This window comes from Umbelopsis ramanniana (genome assembly GCF_025399195.1).
Source record: "Umbelopsis ramanniana AG unplaced genomic scaffold K450scaffold_40, whole genome shotgun sequence".
NCBI classification, from domain to species: domain Eukaryota; kingdom Fungi; phylum Mucoromycota; class Umbelopsidomycetes; order Umbelopsidales; family Umbelopsidaceae; genus Umbelopsis; species Umbelopsis ramanniana.
The window spans coordinates 151,725-170,810 of NW_026252126.1; the positions used below are offsets into that span (position 1 = coordinate 151,725).

At 42.5% G+C, this 19,086-nt stretch overlaps 8 protein-coding genes across 8 annotated transcripts; 6 read left to right on the forward strand and 2 right to left on the reverse strand.

The window, feature by feature from the left end:
* Nucleotides 1-2,045: 2,045 nt before the first annotated feature.
* On the forward strand, nt 2,046-5,935 carry K450DRAFT_301281 (uncharacterized protein). Its single transcript, XM_051593745.1, has 6 exons — nt 2,046-2,110; nt 2,185-2,286; nt 2,383-3,489; nt 3,558-3,906; nt 3,928-5,079; nt 5,160-5,935. Exons 1-6 carry the CDS (start codon nt 2,067-2,069, stop codon nt 5,784-5,786), a joined length of 3,381 nt encoding a protein of 1,126 aa, XP_051443283.1. The 5' UTR covers nt 2,046-2,066; the 3' UTR covers nt 5,787-5,935.
* Nucleotides 5,936-6,524: 589 nt separating this feature from the next.
* Nucleotides 6,525-8,047, forward strand: K450DRAFT_190161 (uncharacterized protein). The gene is made up of 3 exons (XM_051584448.1): nt 6,525-6,826; nt 6,904-7,360; nt 7,452-8,047. The coding sequence occupies exons 1-3, from the start codon at nt 6,548-6,550 to the stop codon at nt 7,604-7,606; spliced, it is 891 nt and encodes a 296-aa protein (XP_051443284.1). The 5' UTR covers nt 6,525-6,547; the 3' UTR covers nt 7,607-8,047.
* Nucleotides 7,453-9,137, reverse strand: K450DRAFT_301283 (uncharacterized protein). The gene is made up of 5 exons (XM_051593746.1): nt 8,657-9,137; nt 8,584-8,592; nt 8,310-8,539; nt 8,151-8,235; nt 7,453-8,046 (listed from the first exon to the last, which is right to left on the reverse strand). Exons 1-5 carry the CDS (start codon nt 9,053-9,055, stop codon nt 7,720-7,722), a joined length of 1,050 nt encoding a protein of 349 aa, XP_051443285.1. The 5' UTR covers nt 9,056-9,137; the 3' UTR covers nt 7,453-7,719.
* A 1,090-nt stretch (nt 9,138-10,227) lies between these two features.
* Nucleotides 10,228-12,720, forward strand: K450DRAFT_248079 (uncharacterized protein). Its single transcript, XM_051590173.1, has 7 exons — nt 10,228-10,480; nt 10,554-10,623; nt 10,689-10,868; nt 10,937-11,430; nt 11,495-12,350; nt 12,427-12,505; nt 12,595-12,720. Exons 1-7 carry the CDS (start codon nt 10,339-10,341, stop codon nt 12,607-12,609), a joined length of 1,836 nt encoding a protein of 611 aa, XP_051443286.1. The 5' UTR covers nt 10,228-10,338; the 3' UTR covers nt 12,610-12,720.
* Nucleotides 12,721-12,758: 38 nt separating this feature from the next.
* On the forward strand, nt 12,759-15,249 carry K450DRAFT_248088 (uncharacterized protein). The gene is made up of 11 exons (XM_051590174.1): nt 12,759-12,864; nt 12,994-13,054; nt 13,111-13,195; nt 13,266-13,364; nt 13,443-13,507; nt 13,584-13,646; nt 13,710-13,997; nt 14,073-14,176; nt 14,243-14,411; nt 14,472-14,797; nt 14,869-15,249. Exons 1-11 carry the CDS (start codon nt 12,850-12,852, stop codon nt 15,160-15,162), a joined length of 1,569 nt encoding a protein of 522 aa, XP_051443287.1. The 5' UTR covers nt 12,759-12,849; the 3' UTR covers nt 15,163-15,249.
* K450DRAFT_248092 (uncharacterized protein) lies at nt 15,222-15,822 on the forward strand. The gene is made up of 2 exons (XM_051590175.1): nt 15,222-15,513; nt 15,614-15,822. The coding sequence occupies exons 1-2, from the start codon at nt 15,337-15,339 to the stop codon at nt 15,653-15,655; spliced, it is 219 nt and encodes a 72-aa protein (XP_051443288.1). The 5' UTR covers nt 15,222-15,336; the 3' UTR covers nt 15,656-15,822.
* On the forward strand, nt 15,754-17,008 carry K450DRAFT_248095 (uncharacterized protein). Its single transcript, XM_051590176.1, has 4 exons — nt 15,754-15,984; nt 16,052-16,178; nt 16,241-16,464; nt 16,534-17,008. Exons 1-4 carry the CDS (start codon nt 15,933-15,935, stop codon nt 16,851-16,853), a joined length of 723 nt encoding a protein of 240 aa, XP_051443289.1. The 5' UTR covers nt 15,754-15,932; the 3' UTR covers nt 16,854-17,008.
* Nucleotide 17,009: 1 nt separating this feature from the next.
* K450DRAFT_248096 (uncharacterized protein) lies at nt 17,010-19,086 on the reverse strand. The gene is made up of 5 exons (XM_051590177.1): nt 18,715-19,086; nt 18,377-18,628; nt 17,997-18,302; nt 17,762-17,921; nt 17,010-17,691 (listed from the first exon to the last, which is right to left on the reverse strand). The coding sequence occupies exons 1-5, from the start codon at nt 18,970-18,972 to the stop codon at nt 17,243-17,245; spliced, it is 1,425 nt and encodes a 474-aa protein (XP_051443290.1). The 5' UTR covers nt 18,973-19,086; the 3' UTR covers nt 17,010-17,242.

Here is a 19,086-nt window from a genome sequence, read left to right on the forward strand (position 1 = left end):
GTTAAGCTCCGCTGCAATTGTTTCGTCTTCCAATACTGTTCACTTAGAGCCAATTTGATTACACATCGTATAAACTTCTAAAATTAGATCAAAATACTAGAACCGTGAGCCCAGAACTATTCACGTTATTATCAGTAAGTTAAGTATGGCAGGAGACACAGATTCAAACAGATATCTCAACAGATAACATTGTGAAGATATAGGTGTGTTTGAAGGATAGTCGCTAAAGAATGAACGTTGGCTGAAAATGCAAATTGAGTAGATATCCTTCCCGAAGGAATCATTGGCATACCTCTTCTATCAATTTCTACAGGCTTCAATGTTGTAAAGCTTCATATCATGTCTAAAGATCAAACTATGGTAAGTATATGGTTGGCCAATCTTATTTTTCAAATCCAGGGAAGAGCGTAATATCTGCAAGCATTTGTCATTGATCGAGCTGAAGAGTTCAACGTCCAACTGACATTCCAATTCTCTCTCTATTCATGCCATTATTATCTATCGTTGTACTTGGTATGATGAGATGTAGGAAAAGATGATGGGCAGCTGGAGGCACAATGTATGAAAGTTAACTTTATGATGCTCATAACTGTATCAAATGGTTCAGTTTACCCTACTGATAACATTTCAATATCATCAGTATAGTAGGTGCCTGTCTCCTTACCAAGTCCAGACCAATCAAGTGACAACGTACAGCTGCGTCAATCTGCCCGAGTGAATCTACATATACTACGTTTACGTTTTGCTTCATTATTGTCAGACATTGACTTTGATTTTCCTATCGTCTCGACGCAAAAAAATATATCGTATAATACTACACATTTGGCATAATATAGTCTGCATTTATTTTACCTCTTTCATAGTTGTATGATACTGACATCAATGAGTAATGTTAATAATATAAGAATATGTTTACACAAACCATCTTCGTGACCCATGCTAAGCATGCTGCAAGTTTGTACAGTATGCATTACTTTTGATGTCTCTCAGGTCTTGGAAATTAAACGAACAGCAAAAATTACGGAATCCTCTTTCGGCGTTGTGATAAAGCCTGTGGTTTCCGGTCGCAACGCCAACAGCGGAATTCACTTAACATAGGTTAGCTTTTTTAAATGTATAGCGTGACTAAATCTGGCATGCTCAGAATTTTTCCAGTGGTGCGTAATGAAAAAAAAAATACATCATGATAGCGTTATGCAAATGGAAAGCATTAGCTAAAAACAGAATGTCAAATTACGGTTGACGGTGCCATCTCGCTCAAAAACGCATTCTATTGTGGACGCACCGTGGCATATAGCATAAAATAACTGAAAACCGGAGTACATATGCGTAAAGTGGTTTAGTCACAATCAGTCGTCGCATCAAAGAATCTACTTCTCGAGCAATAATTAGGAGCCTCAAAGTGATAGGTCGGCCTAATAATAGGGGATGCGATCGAACTTCAGGCGTGACATTAATTTGACCATTTAGGGTGAATCCGTATAATAGGATTATGCGACGCTGTCATCATTGCTCTTTGACGAATGAATAACGGGAGTGCAGGAGATATTCGGGAAAATGAGGGGACGTTGGCTGGTAACGTTCGCCGCTGGCACATCAATGTCGGTATATGCATGCATATTCTGCTTACAATTTCGCTTTACACAGGGCTTTTCCGTTTGCCCGATTGTTTTACCGAGAAACACGGCAATGAAGTTTGGAAATTTTTGGACCCCGATCGACCGCGAATATACGCATGAAAGCCTGCCTTGAGCACTACTTCCTTCGAACAAAAATATAAAATACAAGCATGATTTGAGGAAGCAGAAAGAACAGAATCTGTGTAATTTGATAGTGTTTGAAGCTAAATGTTGGATATAAATCGCTGTTGCGAGGCCTTGAAATGTACAAATTCAAAGCTCATTACAAATTTCAAATCAATACCGGGACTGCTAAATCGTTTTGATTAAGGTGATGTAACAAATATTGATTCACTACACTAAATAAAAATCATTATAAAACTGTTCAACTCACCGAGTATTGTTTGATCCTCAAAGCATCAATTATTTCTATCTTCAGTTCTTTGAATGACAATTTACGAAAGTGATAAGATTCCTGGACCAGAGCCACAGTAAGCACGAACCCAGTATGCTTTTCAAACCTTATAGCTGTGACATTAGTGGTACTAACTGGCTATTATTGCAGTGTTCTGCTGGGAAATGTGCCAGACGTGTATCCGGATATGGTCGGCAATACGCGCAAGCTTCATGACAAGTACGGACCAATTATTCGTTTGTCCTTAGGAGGGTAGGTTCAATATTTTTTTCCTCGAACGGAGTGGTCATTTCATGTCTGACGTTCAATCTCGGTAACTCTTCCATTCATGGCTTTCCATAACAATAGGCACGATATTTTATCTGTTTGCGATCCAGATTGCCTTCGAACCATATCCCAGGATGGTGAATACTTTACCAAAGAAATCTACAGTCTATATCAGGATTTGGCAATCATGAACGGCAGTGGACTTGTCACCACTAGTACCAAAGATCCAGATTGGGTTCTTGCACACAAGTTGCTTATGCCCGCTTTCTCGGCAAGAGCCATGAGAGCTTATCATTATAAGATGGGTGAAACTATCAAAGAATTATTGAATATCATGGAGACTTTCCAAAAATCAGGAGAAGAACTCGACGTTTCTAGATGGATGATCGCATTGGCTCTCGAATCTATTGGAAAGATCGGTTTCGATTACGACTTTGACCTTCTCAAAGACCCTAATGCTGAGCGCCATCCCTTCACGGTCGCTTTGGCTTATGTTCAGTCCATGATTATGAAGCGAGGATCTACCCCAACTTGGATGAAATGGATGCAGACCAGCGCCAATGTCCGTTTCCAACGTGATCTGAGTACACTTCGCACCACCATTGATTCAGTTCTGGAAGAGCGCAGAAGCCACCCGCATGCAGAGGACGCCCAGACTGACTTGCTTGATTTCATGCTGACCGCTGAGACCAAGGAAGGTGAAAAGCTGGACAATAAACTTATTCGAGACAACATTATCACTTTTCTGAGCGCTGGACACAATACGACTTCGGCATTCCTCAGTTGGACCATACTTGAGCTTTGCCGTAACCCAAAAATTGCCGAAATTATTGTCCAAGAAATCGCAAATGCTGGAGTGAAACCTGGCGAAATTCCCACACCCGAACAAGTCGGTGCGTGTAAATACCTTGATCTTGTCATCAAGGAGTCTCTGCGAATGCATCCTCCCATTTTCGCGGTCATAAAATATTGCCAGAAGGATTGTACTATCAAAGCTGGAATCAGCGGGGATGAGTATAAAATCAAAGCTGGTACACTTTTGCAAAGCGGCATTTATTCCGTTCACCACGAGCCAAAAGTTTGGCCAGAACCAGATGTGTTCAACCCGGAACGATTCGCCGACCATCCCGATTTACATCCCAATGCTTGGTTACCCTTCAGCGATGGACCTAGAGCCTGTATTGGAAGGTAAGGAAACATTGAAATACTTTTCTTGCCCCAATGCTGCATACATATATATTAAACATCTATAACAGACAATTTTCGTTACAAGAAGGAAAGTTGGCCCTCGTCATGATGTTGAGTAAGTTCAAGTTTAGCATGGACGACCCCAACAAACAAATTGGCTATCAAGTTATTATTGCCATGAAGCCAGTGGATCTTATGGTCAGGGTATCTCCCATTGAGCTACCGGAACCGACCGAGGAGGCAGTGTTGACAAAGCATGAGGCCACTAAATCCGAGTCCTCCACTGGGCTGAATGTTCCTGCCAAGTTTCCTCTTCCCCCAGTCACATTTTTGTACGGAACACAAACAAATACTTCTGAGGAATACGCCAGAAAGCTTTCTGGGCAAGCCAAAGGTTTTGGATTTACAAACATCAAAGTGGATGATCTCGATAATTAGACGTTAGTGAAAGGAGGAAAACTCAACAAACTCCAAAAGAACGACAGCGCTCCTTCTAGCGAGGACGATGTCAAAGTTTCTGAGCTACTTGTGGTTGTAACAGCCACATATAACGGTTATCCACCGGACAACGCAGTCAGTTTTGACAAATGGCTCACCTCCAAAACAGAAAATATAGAAGACACCAAGAAAAATGAACTTCAAGGTGTCTTGTACGCTGTCTTCGGTTGTGGTAATCGTGACTGGTCCAGCACTTTCCAAAAATTCCCCGCGAAAATAGACAATGGCCTTGAGCTTTTAGGAGCCGACCGGCTTTTGCCAGCTGGTGTTGGCGATGCTTCAGAGGACATTGACGGTGATTTCCATGTATGGTCCGCCAATTTCTGGAGCGCCTTAATGCAGCGATATGGTCAGTCTGCTTCTGGAAAAAATGCCGATATCATGTCTACCAGTGGTCCCATGGCCGATCCCTCAAAAGACTTCACTTTGGAGTTCCTACCTGCCAACAAGTCCCCAGAGGTTCTAGCTGGTGGTGAAAACCGAAATCAACGTGGCGCACTTGTTGTCATCAAGAAAAACCGAGAGTTGCAGAACGTTGAAAAAAGTCAGAGAAGCACCAGACACATTGAAGTCGCTTTCGATGAATCAGAGGACAAGAAGCCATTGTATGAAGCAGGAGATCATTTGGAAATTACGCCCGTTAACGATTCAGAGACAGTCGAACGAGTTGCCTTCAACTTGGGGCTTGTTTTGGATTCTGTCTTCCAGATTAAGGATCTTGAGATCACAAACCTTTCTCCACGTTCCATGGCTGCAAACATCAAAGGGCCATGCACTATTCGTAACGCTCTCACCTACTACGCTGACTTGACTGGAACTCCTACTAGGTATACTCTATCAGTTCTGGCCAAGCAGCTTGCAACAATCCGTCCAGATATTGCTGAAAGGCTACAAGTCGCTCTTCAACCTGGCAAAGAGACTGAACGTCTCAAAGAATTTTTAGCTACCCATCGGACTTTTGTCGATATCATGACAGCATTCCAGATCAAAGAATTGAACTTCAAAGAGTTCATCAGTTCAGTCAACTGCATCGTGCCTAGAAAATACAGTATTTCAAGTGGTCCTCTGGAACATCCTTACGATCCCTCGGTGGTACGTTACACTATCATTTTTTTTTTTTGTGATGAACTGATTCGTAATCCCTTTAAGCTAAACATATTTATTTTCTTTAGAGCGTTGGCATAGTGCGAGATATGGGAGGACCAGATGGAAAACAAGTATATCATGGTCTCTGCTCCGGCTATCTGAAAGACTTAAAACCTGGAACCAAAATCAATGCCCAAATCAAAGAATGCAAATCAACCTTCCGGTTACCAGAAGACGATTCTAAACCGGTTATCTTCATTTGCGCTGGTACTGGAATGAGTCCTTTCCGAGGATTCCTTCAAGAGCGTCATGCTAAGGGACTGAAGAGTCATGAGAAAGGTGGCAATTCTGATGCCATTATGTTCTTTGGCTGCCGTCACCCGGAGCAAGATTTCATTTACAAGGAAGAACTAGAATCATACGTTGAGGACGGTACCCTTGCCAAGTTGTTCACTACGTTTTCTCGATCCAGTCAAGTTGTACGCTATGTACAACACAGCCTTCTGCAACATGCTCAACAGCTGTATGATGTTGTGGCTGAGCAAGGTGCCAACATATACGTTTGTGGATCGGCCGGTAGTATGGCCAAGGACGTTAAACGTACCTGGGAAAGAATCATTGTTCAAATGTCTGGTATGTCAGAGCCTGAGGCCGAGGAAACTGTCAAGCGTTGGGTAGAAGAGGGAAGATACAATGAAGATGTTTGGGGTTAGGTTAAACACCACGTGTAAAAAGGATAAGAATAAAGTAACAACTCTAAAATTTCCAAGCTCTTGGCACAGAAACACCATTTCTTGGCCGATCACTTCGCTGCTTCCGATTCTGAGTATCAACATAATAAATGGTATCATTTCAACAAACGAGCAAGTGCAATATCCTGCCTCAACTTGAGTACTTATGCTTGATTTTAGTATAGCTTTCTTTTGGCGGCATATGTTCATTGAAAAGGCTCTAAAATTGGTGTGAGAGGGTGCGTAAATCATTTTTGGGTTATTGCCGATGGAGCATACCCAGGACAGTAGCGGTTTTGGAAAAGGTATGACTCAAAGCTAAAGCCAAGACAAAAAATCGCCATCTTACGTCCCAAGGAAATCCTGGGCAGAGCTAAGAAAGTATACGCAACCTTTGGCAATGTTGGTAAATGAAAAGCCGCAGTTGTGCAACCGGCTTCGGGTTCAGCAACATAGCTTCGACGCAATGGCGTGCTACAAAAAAAATTATCAAGTTAACAATAGCAACGGAATAACAACATCAGGGTTTCACGCAGATCGAGATAACGAAATGTTGGGTCAGTGAGAAAAACTTCCCTCCCCCCAAAATTTTTTGCCCAGATACTATTTGTCTCAATGCTCGCGTGTTTCATGCGATGCGCCAAGCAGTTTCTTTGTAACCAGTTTTGCGCAGCTGATTTATATAAATAACGTTGTTCATTCTCATTGAATTTTTTACTCACAACATAAACACAACACAAAACATGTCTTCTCCATCAATCGATCCTACTGGCAAAATCATCGTCGTCTTCGGTATCACCGGCAAGCAGGGAGGTGCAGCAGCCCAGGCTTTACTTGACAAAGGCTTCAAAGTTCGTGGCGTCACCCGCGATGTTAACAGCTCCAAATCCAAGGCATGGGCTGGCAAAGGTGCTGAATTAATTACAGCTAATCTCAACGACACAAAGAGCCTCGAAAAAGCTTTTGACGGCGCTTACGGTGTCTTCTTGATCACAGATCACAGTGAAAGCGGTGCTGTTGAGGTAGGAATGATCGACATTGATTAAACATCTTTGTGGAGAGAGATTGCTAACCATACTATGTTTTCCATGCCGTACAGAAAGAAATACAGAAGGGAAGAAATACTGCTGATGTTGCCGTCGCTAAGAATGTTAAGCATCTCGTCTTCACATCCGTTGGCAACGCCGGAGCTGCTAAGTTTCCTGAATTTTACAACAAGTACGAAATCGAGCAATATATCGCTAAAAAGTCCGAACTGACCAATACTGTCATTCGACCCGCCAACTTTTTTGAGAATTATGCTAAGGATAGTTCATTTGCTCCAAAGGATGGTGTCTTCCCTTCTGCCAACGCCCCTGAAAAGCGAATCCAAGCTGTTGGTTGTAGGGACATTGGTTTAATTGCTGCTGAAGCTTTTCAACATCCCGAAGAATACAGCGGCCAAGTCATCGAGCTGTCAGCTGAAGAACTCGACCACTATGAGATCGCTGAAATATTCACAAAGGTTACTGGCACAAAATGGCAGGCTAAGCAAATGTGGGTTTTCAAATATGGCAGTAAGTACCTTTTTGAATATTCTCATAAATATTCTCATACCTATTGAAGTTTTATGAAGAGCTGATGTTAACTCAATTTTTTCAACACTAGTCGTCACCCTGATTGGAAGCAAGTACGGCAAGATGGCTAAGTTTTGGGAAAACCCCGGCTACTGCGGTGATGTTAAAGCTTTGCGCGCCAAATATCCTTGGTTGCAAACTTGGGAGGAGTACATTACTGAAACATATGGACCAGAAGCAAAATAGAGGGAAGTGAAGTAGTGAATGCTTTATATTGCATGTTTTGCTTATATAGCGATGCTAAGTATATTCCCAATCCATTATTTCCCATCTTACATCAATCTTCTTTACACAACCACTTATTCATTACCATGCTCAGTGCTTATTCCTGAGTCTGATGCTAATTCTTGTCTACGTTTTTCCGCTATTGTATCTAACAATGTCGTTATTAAAATTTTTTCGTGAATAATTCGCATATCACCAACGGGCTGATGATTTCGTAGTGAGATGACCAAATTTTGGAGATCCCACGCAGAGATAAGAAACAGGTTTTCTGTATTGAAATTGAACATTTTCATATCTCGTTGGATTTGCATTTCGTTCGCAAGTTCTCCCACAGTGCTTGCCCATTGATTGTGACCAATGGATCCCTTCACGCTTTGCCTGCGCAGTCTAGACTGTATTGCCTATTTCGAGTCAGCGAGAATTTGGGGGGTCAGATTTTTGCCGTCATTACATCGCATTGGTAGTATATAACCACATATGCCCGACGACTATTTGAGCCACTTACCACGTCCATTTTATTTCGCACAATGTAGTATGGTTGGCCATGCGCATGAGCAGCTCGAGCAATGTGTACATCAGTTGCCATCAGTCTATTTTGCGGTACAGACGCATTAGATTGAATTTTTCAAAGCACTTGGGGAAAATCAAATTAATTTTATCGTACCTGTCTCCAGTAACTATAACAAGTGCATCAAAAGCCTGTAGATACTTGTCCTCATAGTAAGATTTCGCAGGATGTGACTTGGTGCCAGCACCAGGCATATCCCAGATCATCAGCGTTGGAAGGACTGGGTGGCGGTAGCCGAGTGGTTGTGCGGTTGATTCTATTTCACCAACCTTTGACGCGAATGGATGACTATCTCGGTATCCTAGTAATCCGTTGACAACAGAGGACTAAACGTTTGATGTGGAGTCAGTATACTTGGCTGTAGACATACCGAAGACAGCTATTTTCTTTCGAGAAGAAAATATTTGGCAGACGGAAAAAAGACCATATCTGTGTATGCTTACCTTGCCGGTTCCCGTGACACCAACCACGGCGATATTGTAGAAATTGAGGCAGTCCAGGCCAATATCTCGATGTGCTTGTTCCTGAAACGTATTCGAAATTGATATTGGTTTCGGGGGAGGTTCTTTATAAAGCTCTTCTATGACCCCCCATGCGATATAGAAAGGAGCCAGAGGCGATGTGACGACTCCAAAGAGGCCGCCGATAACCCCGTCGATAAATTTTGAACCAGAGTATAGCTCAGCATCGTAGGCGGTGGCGAATTCATAAGCACCCAAGAGAGGACACGCTATTATGACCACCGGTGCTGATACGACGGCAAGAGATACAAGACCAATAGCTTGCATTCCTCTTTTTGCTGTTTCCATTACTTTTAATTCGGATGCTGTTTGTGGCGCCATGATGAAGTATGATTGTTGCTTTTTCGTGTTGGATGAAGGATTATGTATTGAAGTGGGGTATGGTAGTTTCTTTGAACAGAAGGTTATGAGCCGAAGAGGACTGAGGAGCCTCAGTCTGAGGAAAAAACTTTCCTAGTTATAGCTCAGATTGCCGACACTTCATGTGATGTGCTTGTAAACAGCAAACACATGAAAACCAACGCGGCTCCGTAATCGGTACAGATGAAAGCACACAAGTAGAAACAAGCTCATTAAACCAGCCCTTTGGTATGCCGATCGTACTTTAAATTTATACACTATCTAAAGGGTCTCTTTAACCACCATTCTACGCCTGTGTGGACCCAGGTAGGGTAGATCCTTAGTGAGCTTTGCGTTTTCGTTAGTCTCGCACTTTTGTGAGCTTAGTTCGCCACACTACACTCGGAACTGCATGGTCATGGGTGCAAAACGGGTGGTCACTCATGGTTGAGAATCCCGAGCATGGGCTGGCTACCAGGGCCAAAATTTCATGAGATATATATCCAGCTGTTAAAGTAATCTCACCCAAACCGTTTCGTATTTGCAAAATATTTTCACATATTGTGGATGTCCATCCTTAGACTATTGTAAACGACTCGTGTGACAATACATTTGTCCCGCATTGTCATGCAAAGTAACAAATGGTCATGCTCTCTTATTTTTTATCGAAGGCAAAATGAAGGAAAGGGCCAAATGCTTTTCCAGGACGCCAACTGCATGAAGATTCCTGCTATCCTCTTTTTATTCAGTCGCTCAAATTTACCTTTGAAATGTTGTATGTTTAAGTTCTAGAGCGCAGCACTTTTAGCAATAAAATTTTAAAAGGATATACATTATCAAAGCTGATTATCGGTTGTCCTTACACCAAAGTTGTTTGGCCTTACTAGCTGTCGATACTCTGTAGCTCGCGTCCTTCCATGAGCCGCATACTTTAGTGAAACTGGTCTGTGTTACAAAATCCTAATTCGGACATCGGTGCTCTCAAAATCCCGACCATACAGCCCGTTTCATTCACTCCAGGTGTTCACATTTGCCTTCCGTACTTGGTGAATCATACTCGACTCATCGTTGACAGCTATAAAAATGAGTACTGTCTCGGACGGCTTTCCTGCGCAAGCAGAAGTAGGCGATGTCGAACTGCATGACAGGTAAATCAAAAAATAGCCAGACCCCGTTTTCTGCTATGGCCTTGTTAGCCGACTACTGATCCAATCACCATTCACCCATACAGCAGCATACCGAGTACAAGTGTTAATATCTTAGGGATGGAACAAGAACAGAATGGATCACAGTTGTCCCCCAGTGTTAGTTCAACTACTCAACAAAGCTCTGAAAACATTGTTGCTGTGTTTGTAGCAAGATTTGACGTCCACCGAGGAAACGTTATTGAATGGCAATACCCAGCAGGTAACGTGTTTTAGTCTAAGAAGACATAACCATGGACTCAAAGGTGATATTAATGAAGAATACGACTATACAGATATGAACTTAGATGGAGTAGAATATCAAGCAATTTGCAGCGGCCTTCATAGTATTTCAGAAGACACGATGTAAGCAATTCAGCTTGCCCTATATTGACTCGTCATTTCCTCGAATACCAACAACAATCCTATAGATACTTCAAAAAGGGATCAAACTTTGGTATTAGTGCGTTTGAAAACAAAGCAGTTAACGAGAACACTGAAGAACGTGGTGCTCGCATGATGGCGGTGGGCTGCTTGGTGACTCCGACACCAGAAACTGGTAGTTGCGGCCAATTATGGCATCATATCGATTTCCTCCGGAGCGAAGTCAAGTAAGCTAAAGTGAACACTATGTACAACAGTCAATATGAAAAGCATCTGACGATTGATTTACATATAGAATATTGATCGAACAGCACGAAATTACGAGCACTACTTATGATAACTTAATTGAATATTACAATAATAACAGCCAAAAAGAACCGCAAAGCAACGACGGGCTACCATCTATATCTACAGAAAGTCTTGACGTTCCGAACATGACCAAGTTTGCATCATTATCTTCCATTGATACGTCCAAATTGCACCACCAAGCATCTGCCGATTTGAGCCAGTTCTCACCATCCATATCATCGTTAGCACACACCTTGACAAATGACGAAACAGCACAGCAAAGTGTAAATCACCAACTCTACAACGTCATCCGTCATCCGGCCGGCACGGATGCAAAAAACATGGAATATCTCCAGGTAGAAGATTCCCATCCTGCGCACGCTTTTCCAGATTTCGTGCGAATATTGGGACCCAATATCTTTTTGCTATGGAAAGCTGCCATCCTCAAGAAGAGAATTTTGATATTAACATCCACACCTGTCGAAAAAGCTTGTCAATTCGGTCAGTTGAAATTAATCGACTTGCACATGAATCGAGCATTTGTTAACCATTATTTTTGTTCTAGTGTACAATACCTGCCTACTTGCCACATTACCACGATCTCACGAACTCACACTTACATTGGAAGGCAAATCGAAGCTACAGCCATTGTTCTGTGTTGGCATCAATGATATCGATGAAATGGAAACAATTGAAGGAGGATATGTCGCTTGTACGCCAGACAAGATATTTCAGCAAAAGCCACACTTGTTCGATATTCTAGTGACTCTACCAGATCAATCTGACGACGAATCTAGTCAAGGATTTATTTTGGAAGGCATTGGTTCGTCATATAGCTTACCGCAATTATCCCATTCTCCACATTTACGCATTGAGTCAGTCGATGGCGGACAATTGAAAGTCATGCGATACACTCAAGCGAACTTTTTACGGTATCGAATTTTGAGAATCATGATCAAGTCTAGAATGAACCGGCTCAACAGAAGACTATTGGAGACAACAACCTTTACCGACCTCTTTAGCGAGCCTGATGATGGCTATGATACAAAACTGGCGGATCTTTTGGATAGGAACAGTTCTTCAGATACTTTAGGAGACACACTTGGAAAATTTCTTCTTGGTGGATGGTTCTGGTGGTATGGTAGAGATGAGGAACGTCCAGCTCGATTTCGGTCTTGGCAACAAGCTTTTGTGGGTAACCGGATAAAACGACGGAAGCAAGATCGTCTTACACGAGAAGAGCGAACAAGGCTGCTATTTGGAGGCGACGAGTTGCAGGATGACGAAGAGGATGCTCCGTTAATAACGGAATCCAACATCATGGCAACGCTAGCTGGCAATTCCCAGACTATCATCCGAGTCGAATCGGATACTGTCGATGTGGAAGACAACAAGCATTGGCTTGAAATAGAGTTGATCCGGTAAGTATTTTGGCGAGAATCTTTGTGGTCCGAATTGTTTGAGAAACACTTACTTATTTCTTTTGGATATCCTTAGGTTCTTCCATGTTCTATCTTTGCAAGTGTTACTACACCTTCAAACTAAGTTGAAGGATCATCAAGACGAAGACGATGTGGTGCTTCACGCTCAAGATATTGAAGATCTTGGTATGGCAGGAGATGAAGATGTAGTTGTAGAAATGGCACAAATTTACTTTGGACAGAGTATTCAAGTAGCTAGTCGTTCTTATTGCAGCCAATGCGTATGCTGCCAGCAGACTCGAAGGCTTCAAATCTAAAGAGAAGTGGAGGCGGAGAATAAAATGAATGCGTATATGCTGTATGCCGTGGGAAACTTGTGCCAACGTTTCTGTTTCCCCATCTTTTCTTTTCGTGATGCTGACGGCCTCGCGATTCTTCAGAATCTCGCACTCCGTGCGCTTGACCTCTATTGTGGCCACGAGATCACAACGTGCTTATCATGCATTCCACGAGGATCAGTCCAATGTTTTGCCTAATCTCATTGAACCCCAGTCAGCCGCTTTCAAGGTACAGACAGTATACTTTTGACGTAACGAAACTTATATGTTTATCTGACCTTTCTATTGAACATAAACAGGAAAACAGCGCTAGAATGGACGCTATCGTTCGTGATCTGGACTCAGTGACAGCCAAAATTAAGCTAGGTACGAGAACAAAATTGCGGTTATTGCTTGTGGCCCGATGCTAAAACACGAAATAGGTGGTGGTGAAGAGGCTCGAAAGAGACATTTGGGAAGAAACAAGTTGCTCCCGCGTGATAGAGTCAATCGTCTATTGGATGTCAAGTAAGCCTACAGGTTTTATTCTCAGAGCAATTCACAAGTTTGTCGTATGTCTAATTCGGTGCTTGAATAGCTCTCCATTCCTAGAACTATCGCCTTTGGCTGGATATGAGTTGTATGAAGACGTTGTGCCATGCGGCGGTATCATCACTGGTATTGGAAAAGTCAATGGGTAAGTAATTCGGTTTCCGGTAAAATTTTTCACATTCGACTCGCTCTTCGTCTGACTCAGTTGCTCTCAAACTTACAGAACCGAATGCATGATTGTTGCAAACGACCCTACCGTCAAAGGAGGTTCCTATTACCCTATTACAGGCAAGTGGAAAACCATGGATTGCTCCAGACTGTGATTGGCCATGCTAACACTATATATTGATTATATATATCATAGTTAAGAAGCACTTGAGAGCGCAAGAGGTAGCAAAAGACAACAAGCTCCCTTGTATATATCTTGGTAAGACATTTTCATTCCTTTGAATCAACCCAGATCTAATGTGAGACTAATACAATTCTTCAGTTGACTCTGGTGGTGCAAATTTGCCACGTCAAGCCGATGTCTTCCCCGACAGAGAGCACTTTGGTCGCATTTTTTACAACCAGGCCAACATGTCAGCGCAAGGGATTCCTCAAATTGCTGTCGTTATGGGTTCGTGCACAGCAGGTGGTGCTTATGTTCCTGCTATGGCAGATGAAAGTATCATTGTTGGCAAGCAAGGAACGATTTTTTTGGCTGGCCCACCTCTTGTCAAAGCTGCCACCGGCGAAGTCGTCAGTGCTGAAGAACTTGGTGGCGCAGACCTTCATTGTAAGTATTTTTATTGACCAGTAGCGCACTAGTAGAAGTTGATTTGACTGATGAGTCAATCCAATCGCTTCATAGGTCGAACTTCAGGTGTTACTGATCACCTTGCACTCAACGATGAGCATGCACTTGCACTTGCCCGTCGTGTGGTTGGTACATTGAACTACACCAAAAAGCCCCAGGTAAGTAAGCAGTGTAGTTTATAGGGCTGGTTTGACATCAACAATCTCACAGGCATGCTCTTTCAGGTTACAATACAAAAGCCGGAAGAGCCACTGTATTCAGCGGATGAGTTGGGCGGTATTGTTGGTGATAATTTGAAAAAGCCTTTCGATATAAAGAATGTGATTGCTCGTATTGTGGACGGCAGTCGATTCAGTGAGTTCAAGGAACATTACGGAACCACCCTTGTAACAGGTAAATGTCAATACAGCAGTTAAAGAGCCAAGTGAACTGGTACTAAGTGACTATTTGCAGGATTTGCCCACATTCATGGTTATCCTGTTGGTATCGTCGCCAACAATGGAATTCTATTCTCAGAGTCTGCTCTCAAGGGAGCTCACTTCATTCAACTCTGTTCTCAGCGCGGCATACCGTTGGTCTTCTTGCAGAACATCACCGGTTTCATGGTCGGATCATCTGCTGAAGCCGGAGGCATTGCTAAAAATGGTGCCAAGTTAGTCACAGCTGTTTCTTGTGCCAATGTACCAAAGTTTACTGTCATTGTGGGTGGCAGTTTTGGTGCTGGCAACTATGGCATGTGCGGAAGAGCTTATTCTCCAAGATTTTTATGGATGTGGCCCGTAAGTTGATAGTACTATATATCATACATTAATGACAAGCTGGTGTAACTAACACTCTACTACCCCCACAGAACTCACGTATATCTGTCATGGGAGGTGAACAGAGTGCCAACGTACTGGCTCAAATTACTCGGGACAGCAAAGAAAAGAAGGGGCAAGAATGGCCAGTTGAAGACGAAGAGAACTTCAAGGCTCCTATTCGGGAAAAGTACGAAAAGGAGGGTCACCCATACTTCTCCAGTGCTCGACTTTGGGATGATGGTGTTATCAATCCTCGCGATACACGTTCAGTTCTCGGACTTGCACTGAGTGCCAGTTTGAACGCCCCTATACGCAAGACTGATTTTGGTGTCTTTAGAATGTAGAATGTTCTTTTTTTATTACATTGTGAAGTATTGATAAAGTGAAAAAGTCTCTTCCTTTTTATTTTATCTTGCCAGTTCATCTCGAGTTTCCATATTTACGCGAGGAGAGTCTTTTTGCAAAAAATACGATTTCCAAAAAAGTCGTCACACTTTCAACCATCCTTTGCCTTCACAATGCCATCTTCTTGTAAAGAAATCAGGCAGGAACTTGTAGATTGCATGCTCAAGTCAGATTGTGTGGTCAAAAATGGAAATAGCGTAAAAGAATGCTTCAAGGAAGAGCATGCTAACGACGTTCCTAAGGAATGCCATTCAATTCTCAAAAGTTTCTATGAATGCAGGCGTGGAATGGTAAGCGTTTTTCCAGTCAGGCCAGGAACCTCGGAATTCTTGTTAAGCAAGGCTTTCTAACCGTGTCTTAATTTTTTCTATCTCTGGCCGTCTTCAACAGTTGGATCCTCGCATGCGCTTCCGTGGAAACAAAACTCAATAACCAATACCTGTAGAAAATACACGTTGCGAGGAGAATCAACGTGCACAACCCTGACCTTCCCATAGATTATGTACCATATACTCTTTTTTTTTTATTTTGTTGGAAACAAAGAAAAGAACCGTTTGTATAAAATAGAGTCAGGATTGGTGATACATTCCATACATGTTGCTATGTTTTCCTGGTGTCAACAATGGAGCTGTCCAAACAGATTAGTGGCCTAGCGGAGTAGTAACTTTTTCAAAACCCTCTCCTGCAGCCGTAGTGGGAAGGATCTTTCATGGATGCCGATCAAGATCTATTACAGCATAATCAACATCACCTGTTGCATAGTAAGAATATGAACATGAACTACTTGCTCTCTATTGCAAAATCTCACTCTATTGTTGCCATGGTTAGAGATCTTGAGCGATCTTTTGTCCGCCGACGAAGTAGCTCAGAGAAGGGTTTTGGACAAGTATTATCTTCCCAACGCCAAGCTTACTTCACCATTGATCTCTGTGGAAGGCATTGAAAATATAAAAAGGTATAGCATAGTCGTTCAATCGTACCATTCAAATCATCACACGCGCTCACCTCTTCGTTTAGTATCTTTAAACTACGGTCGACGCTCAGCGTCAAACCACCGACCATTACGACCAAGATATTCGACTACTGGACGTGTGCAGTCCATCTTACCAACTACATTAAAATACCCTTTATACCTCTGGTATTAAGCATTCCTAGCTGGATGATACTGCACTTTCAGGAAACGGACCTGGATAGCCGCTTGCTCAAAGTTTGCTGGCACGAAGACAGCTGGACAATTGAAGGTGAGGCACCCCGCATAGTGTACATATACCTCTCAAAATGGGTTTTGATTATGATCTATTTTTTTCAAGGTATCTTGCAGTCATTGCCAATAGTATCTACGCTATACTCTGGCATCATTCGAGCTACGATTGGAAGGTTGTTTTCTGGTACTGGCAGGCTACTTCAGTCTGCCAGCGGTGGCGCCATCAGTCACAGTTACGATGTGCGACAGAGAATTTCCCATAGACCTCGTGGTGGTCTTTTTCGAACAATTCTCATTCGTTGGTCTGATTTTCTTGAACGAGGCAAACTTTACATCCCACGTCCCATTGACCACCCTCGATACAACCGTCGACACCGCAAAAACCAGCTACTCCTCTTGCATTGTGATCAAACTCTTAAGCTTTAAATTATGATGGGTTAGCAAATACCGACTCATGTGGTTTTTAATCTAGGTTAATTCAATGGTGTATATTTCAATCTATGTACTTTGTGCATAAAAGTTGTTATGGAGACTGATGTATCAGTAAAAAAATATCAGGAATTGTATTGAAACGTTATGTTTCAATGTTTCAGTGATCTCTAAGAACAAAGTCAACCACACAATTTATTGAATGTACTGTACAAAGGTATATGTCAGAAGTAGTAGGAAAAAAAAAAAACCAGGACGATGACTGATATTCTATTCGTCAAAAAGTAGTAAGGCGTAAAAGCATTTCACATTGAGCAAAGGCAAATTGCTCCGCCTCGAGTGTTTTGGATCAATACAGTTCCAATCAATTGAGGACCATGATGTGTCTAATGTGAAGGAGGGTTGACAACATGCATGATATTGAACGTGAGGCAGATCACCATTACCAAACAACCATAGATACCTAACAGTAACGCTATGATTTTGGAATATGACCAAGGCTTATCTTCATGTAGCTTGAGGTAAAACAAAGAAGGCAAAATGAAAGATATGACGGTGGAGCCAGTCGATCCGACAAATGCCAACACTAAATCCAGCTTGGTCATGGTGATGGCTACTAAAAACGTACCAATCAAAATACCGATCGTCATGGCAAGGTACTTTGAAGTGGAAGGCGGTGATAGAATTTTCACACCATTTTCATCGACAGGAGCTGAGCCAAACGATAAGACCTTGTCAAGCGAATTTCTACATGGATGGCACTGTAGCGGGTAGCTGAGTAAAACGAGAATCACAATGGCTATACGTCCACCAGTGACAAACACACTTGCTGGATCTACAAATGCAACCCCACCTACGTCAGTGCACTTGTAATGACTCGAGCTCCGTTCGTTAAATGAACTTACACTCAAGAATGATGTTTCCCATAACAGCTTTGCCGAAACTGAGGTAACCCATAACCGCAATACCCTCGTACAAAAAGATGGCAGTGCCGATGGAGGTAGCAATGACAGTGTTGATTTTCTTTTGACTATTGTCTTTTTGCTCGTTGTAGACAGTAAATATCTGTGATTTAGAATATCAGTCATCAATTCACTCTCCAAAAATCCCTTACATGTCGAACTCTCTCAGTTAACTTACATTCTGATGGCATGTGAAGGCGAAAACAAAGACAGGCAAGCTGGTAAAAAACTTTGTCGAAAAGTGTACCAGCTCGATTTCTTCAGGTGGAGCACTTGGAAAGTTGGGAATGACAAAGTGCCATACGACGATCAAACACAAGTAAGCAACAGCGAACAAGGCGATGACACTAGTATACTTTAACGAATCCAGTTTTCTTGAAAAGCTCAATGGTCCAACAATGGTGATCATGAAGACGGTGATCCATATCCGCCTATCCAACAGATAATACAATTCCTCACTTGGATTAAAGATGGTTTTAATTATCTGCAGGAGGCAAGCTTAAACTTTAGTATACATGTTGCGTTTCTCCAAACAAAAGGTAATTTGATTGTCATTACCTGTGGCATTAGATCACCCACAATGAGCATGTAACTAATACCAACTCCAAAACACTTGATGGCAATAGCCAAATCGAAAAATATGGCAGCTGATGGCCATGTGAGCTGTGAGACTGCGAAAAATGACGCTTCACGGCCCTCCGTTCGAGCAGCAGCTTTGGAGAGGAAGTAAAGACCAAGTGCTGAGGTTATACCAGAGAATACAATGACAAACATGCCTGGGATCAATCCGACCGAGGCTACGGCAGAGGGCTATCAATGTAAAAATGAGATAATTTGAGAAGCGTGAGAAATCTCCTTACAAACACTAAAAAAGGAGGTAATCTCGGGATGCATACCATGGCCAACATTCCTGTTCCAAGAATAGTGTTTGAGAGGTTAATAACCGAGCTCAAAGGGGAAGCTGTCCCATTGTTTGTCGATGCTGTACGATTATTGCCGTTTTCTGGTCGCAATGCAGGTTGCAGCAGTGGCTTTGTTTCATCGGTAATTACATAGCTGCTGGGGTCAGACGATATGACAGAATATGTTGAAGGAGCTCTCGAAGTATTTCCAGAGTCTGTATACGATGTATAGGAAGGTAAGTCTGCTGCCATGTTAACAATGGAGGAAGACAACGGGGGATTCACGGACCAAGTGAGATAAAAAAATTAGTAATTTATAGAGGGCGGCCAACCAATCTGGCTCAGCAGGCCTGGGCAATCTACCCA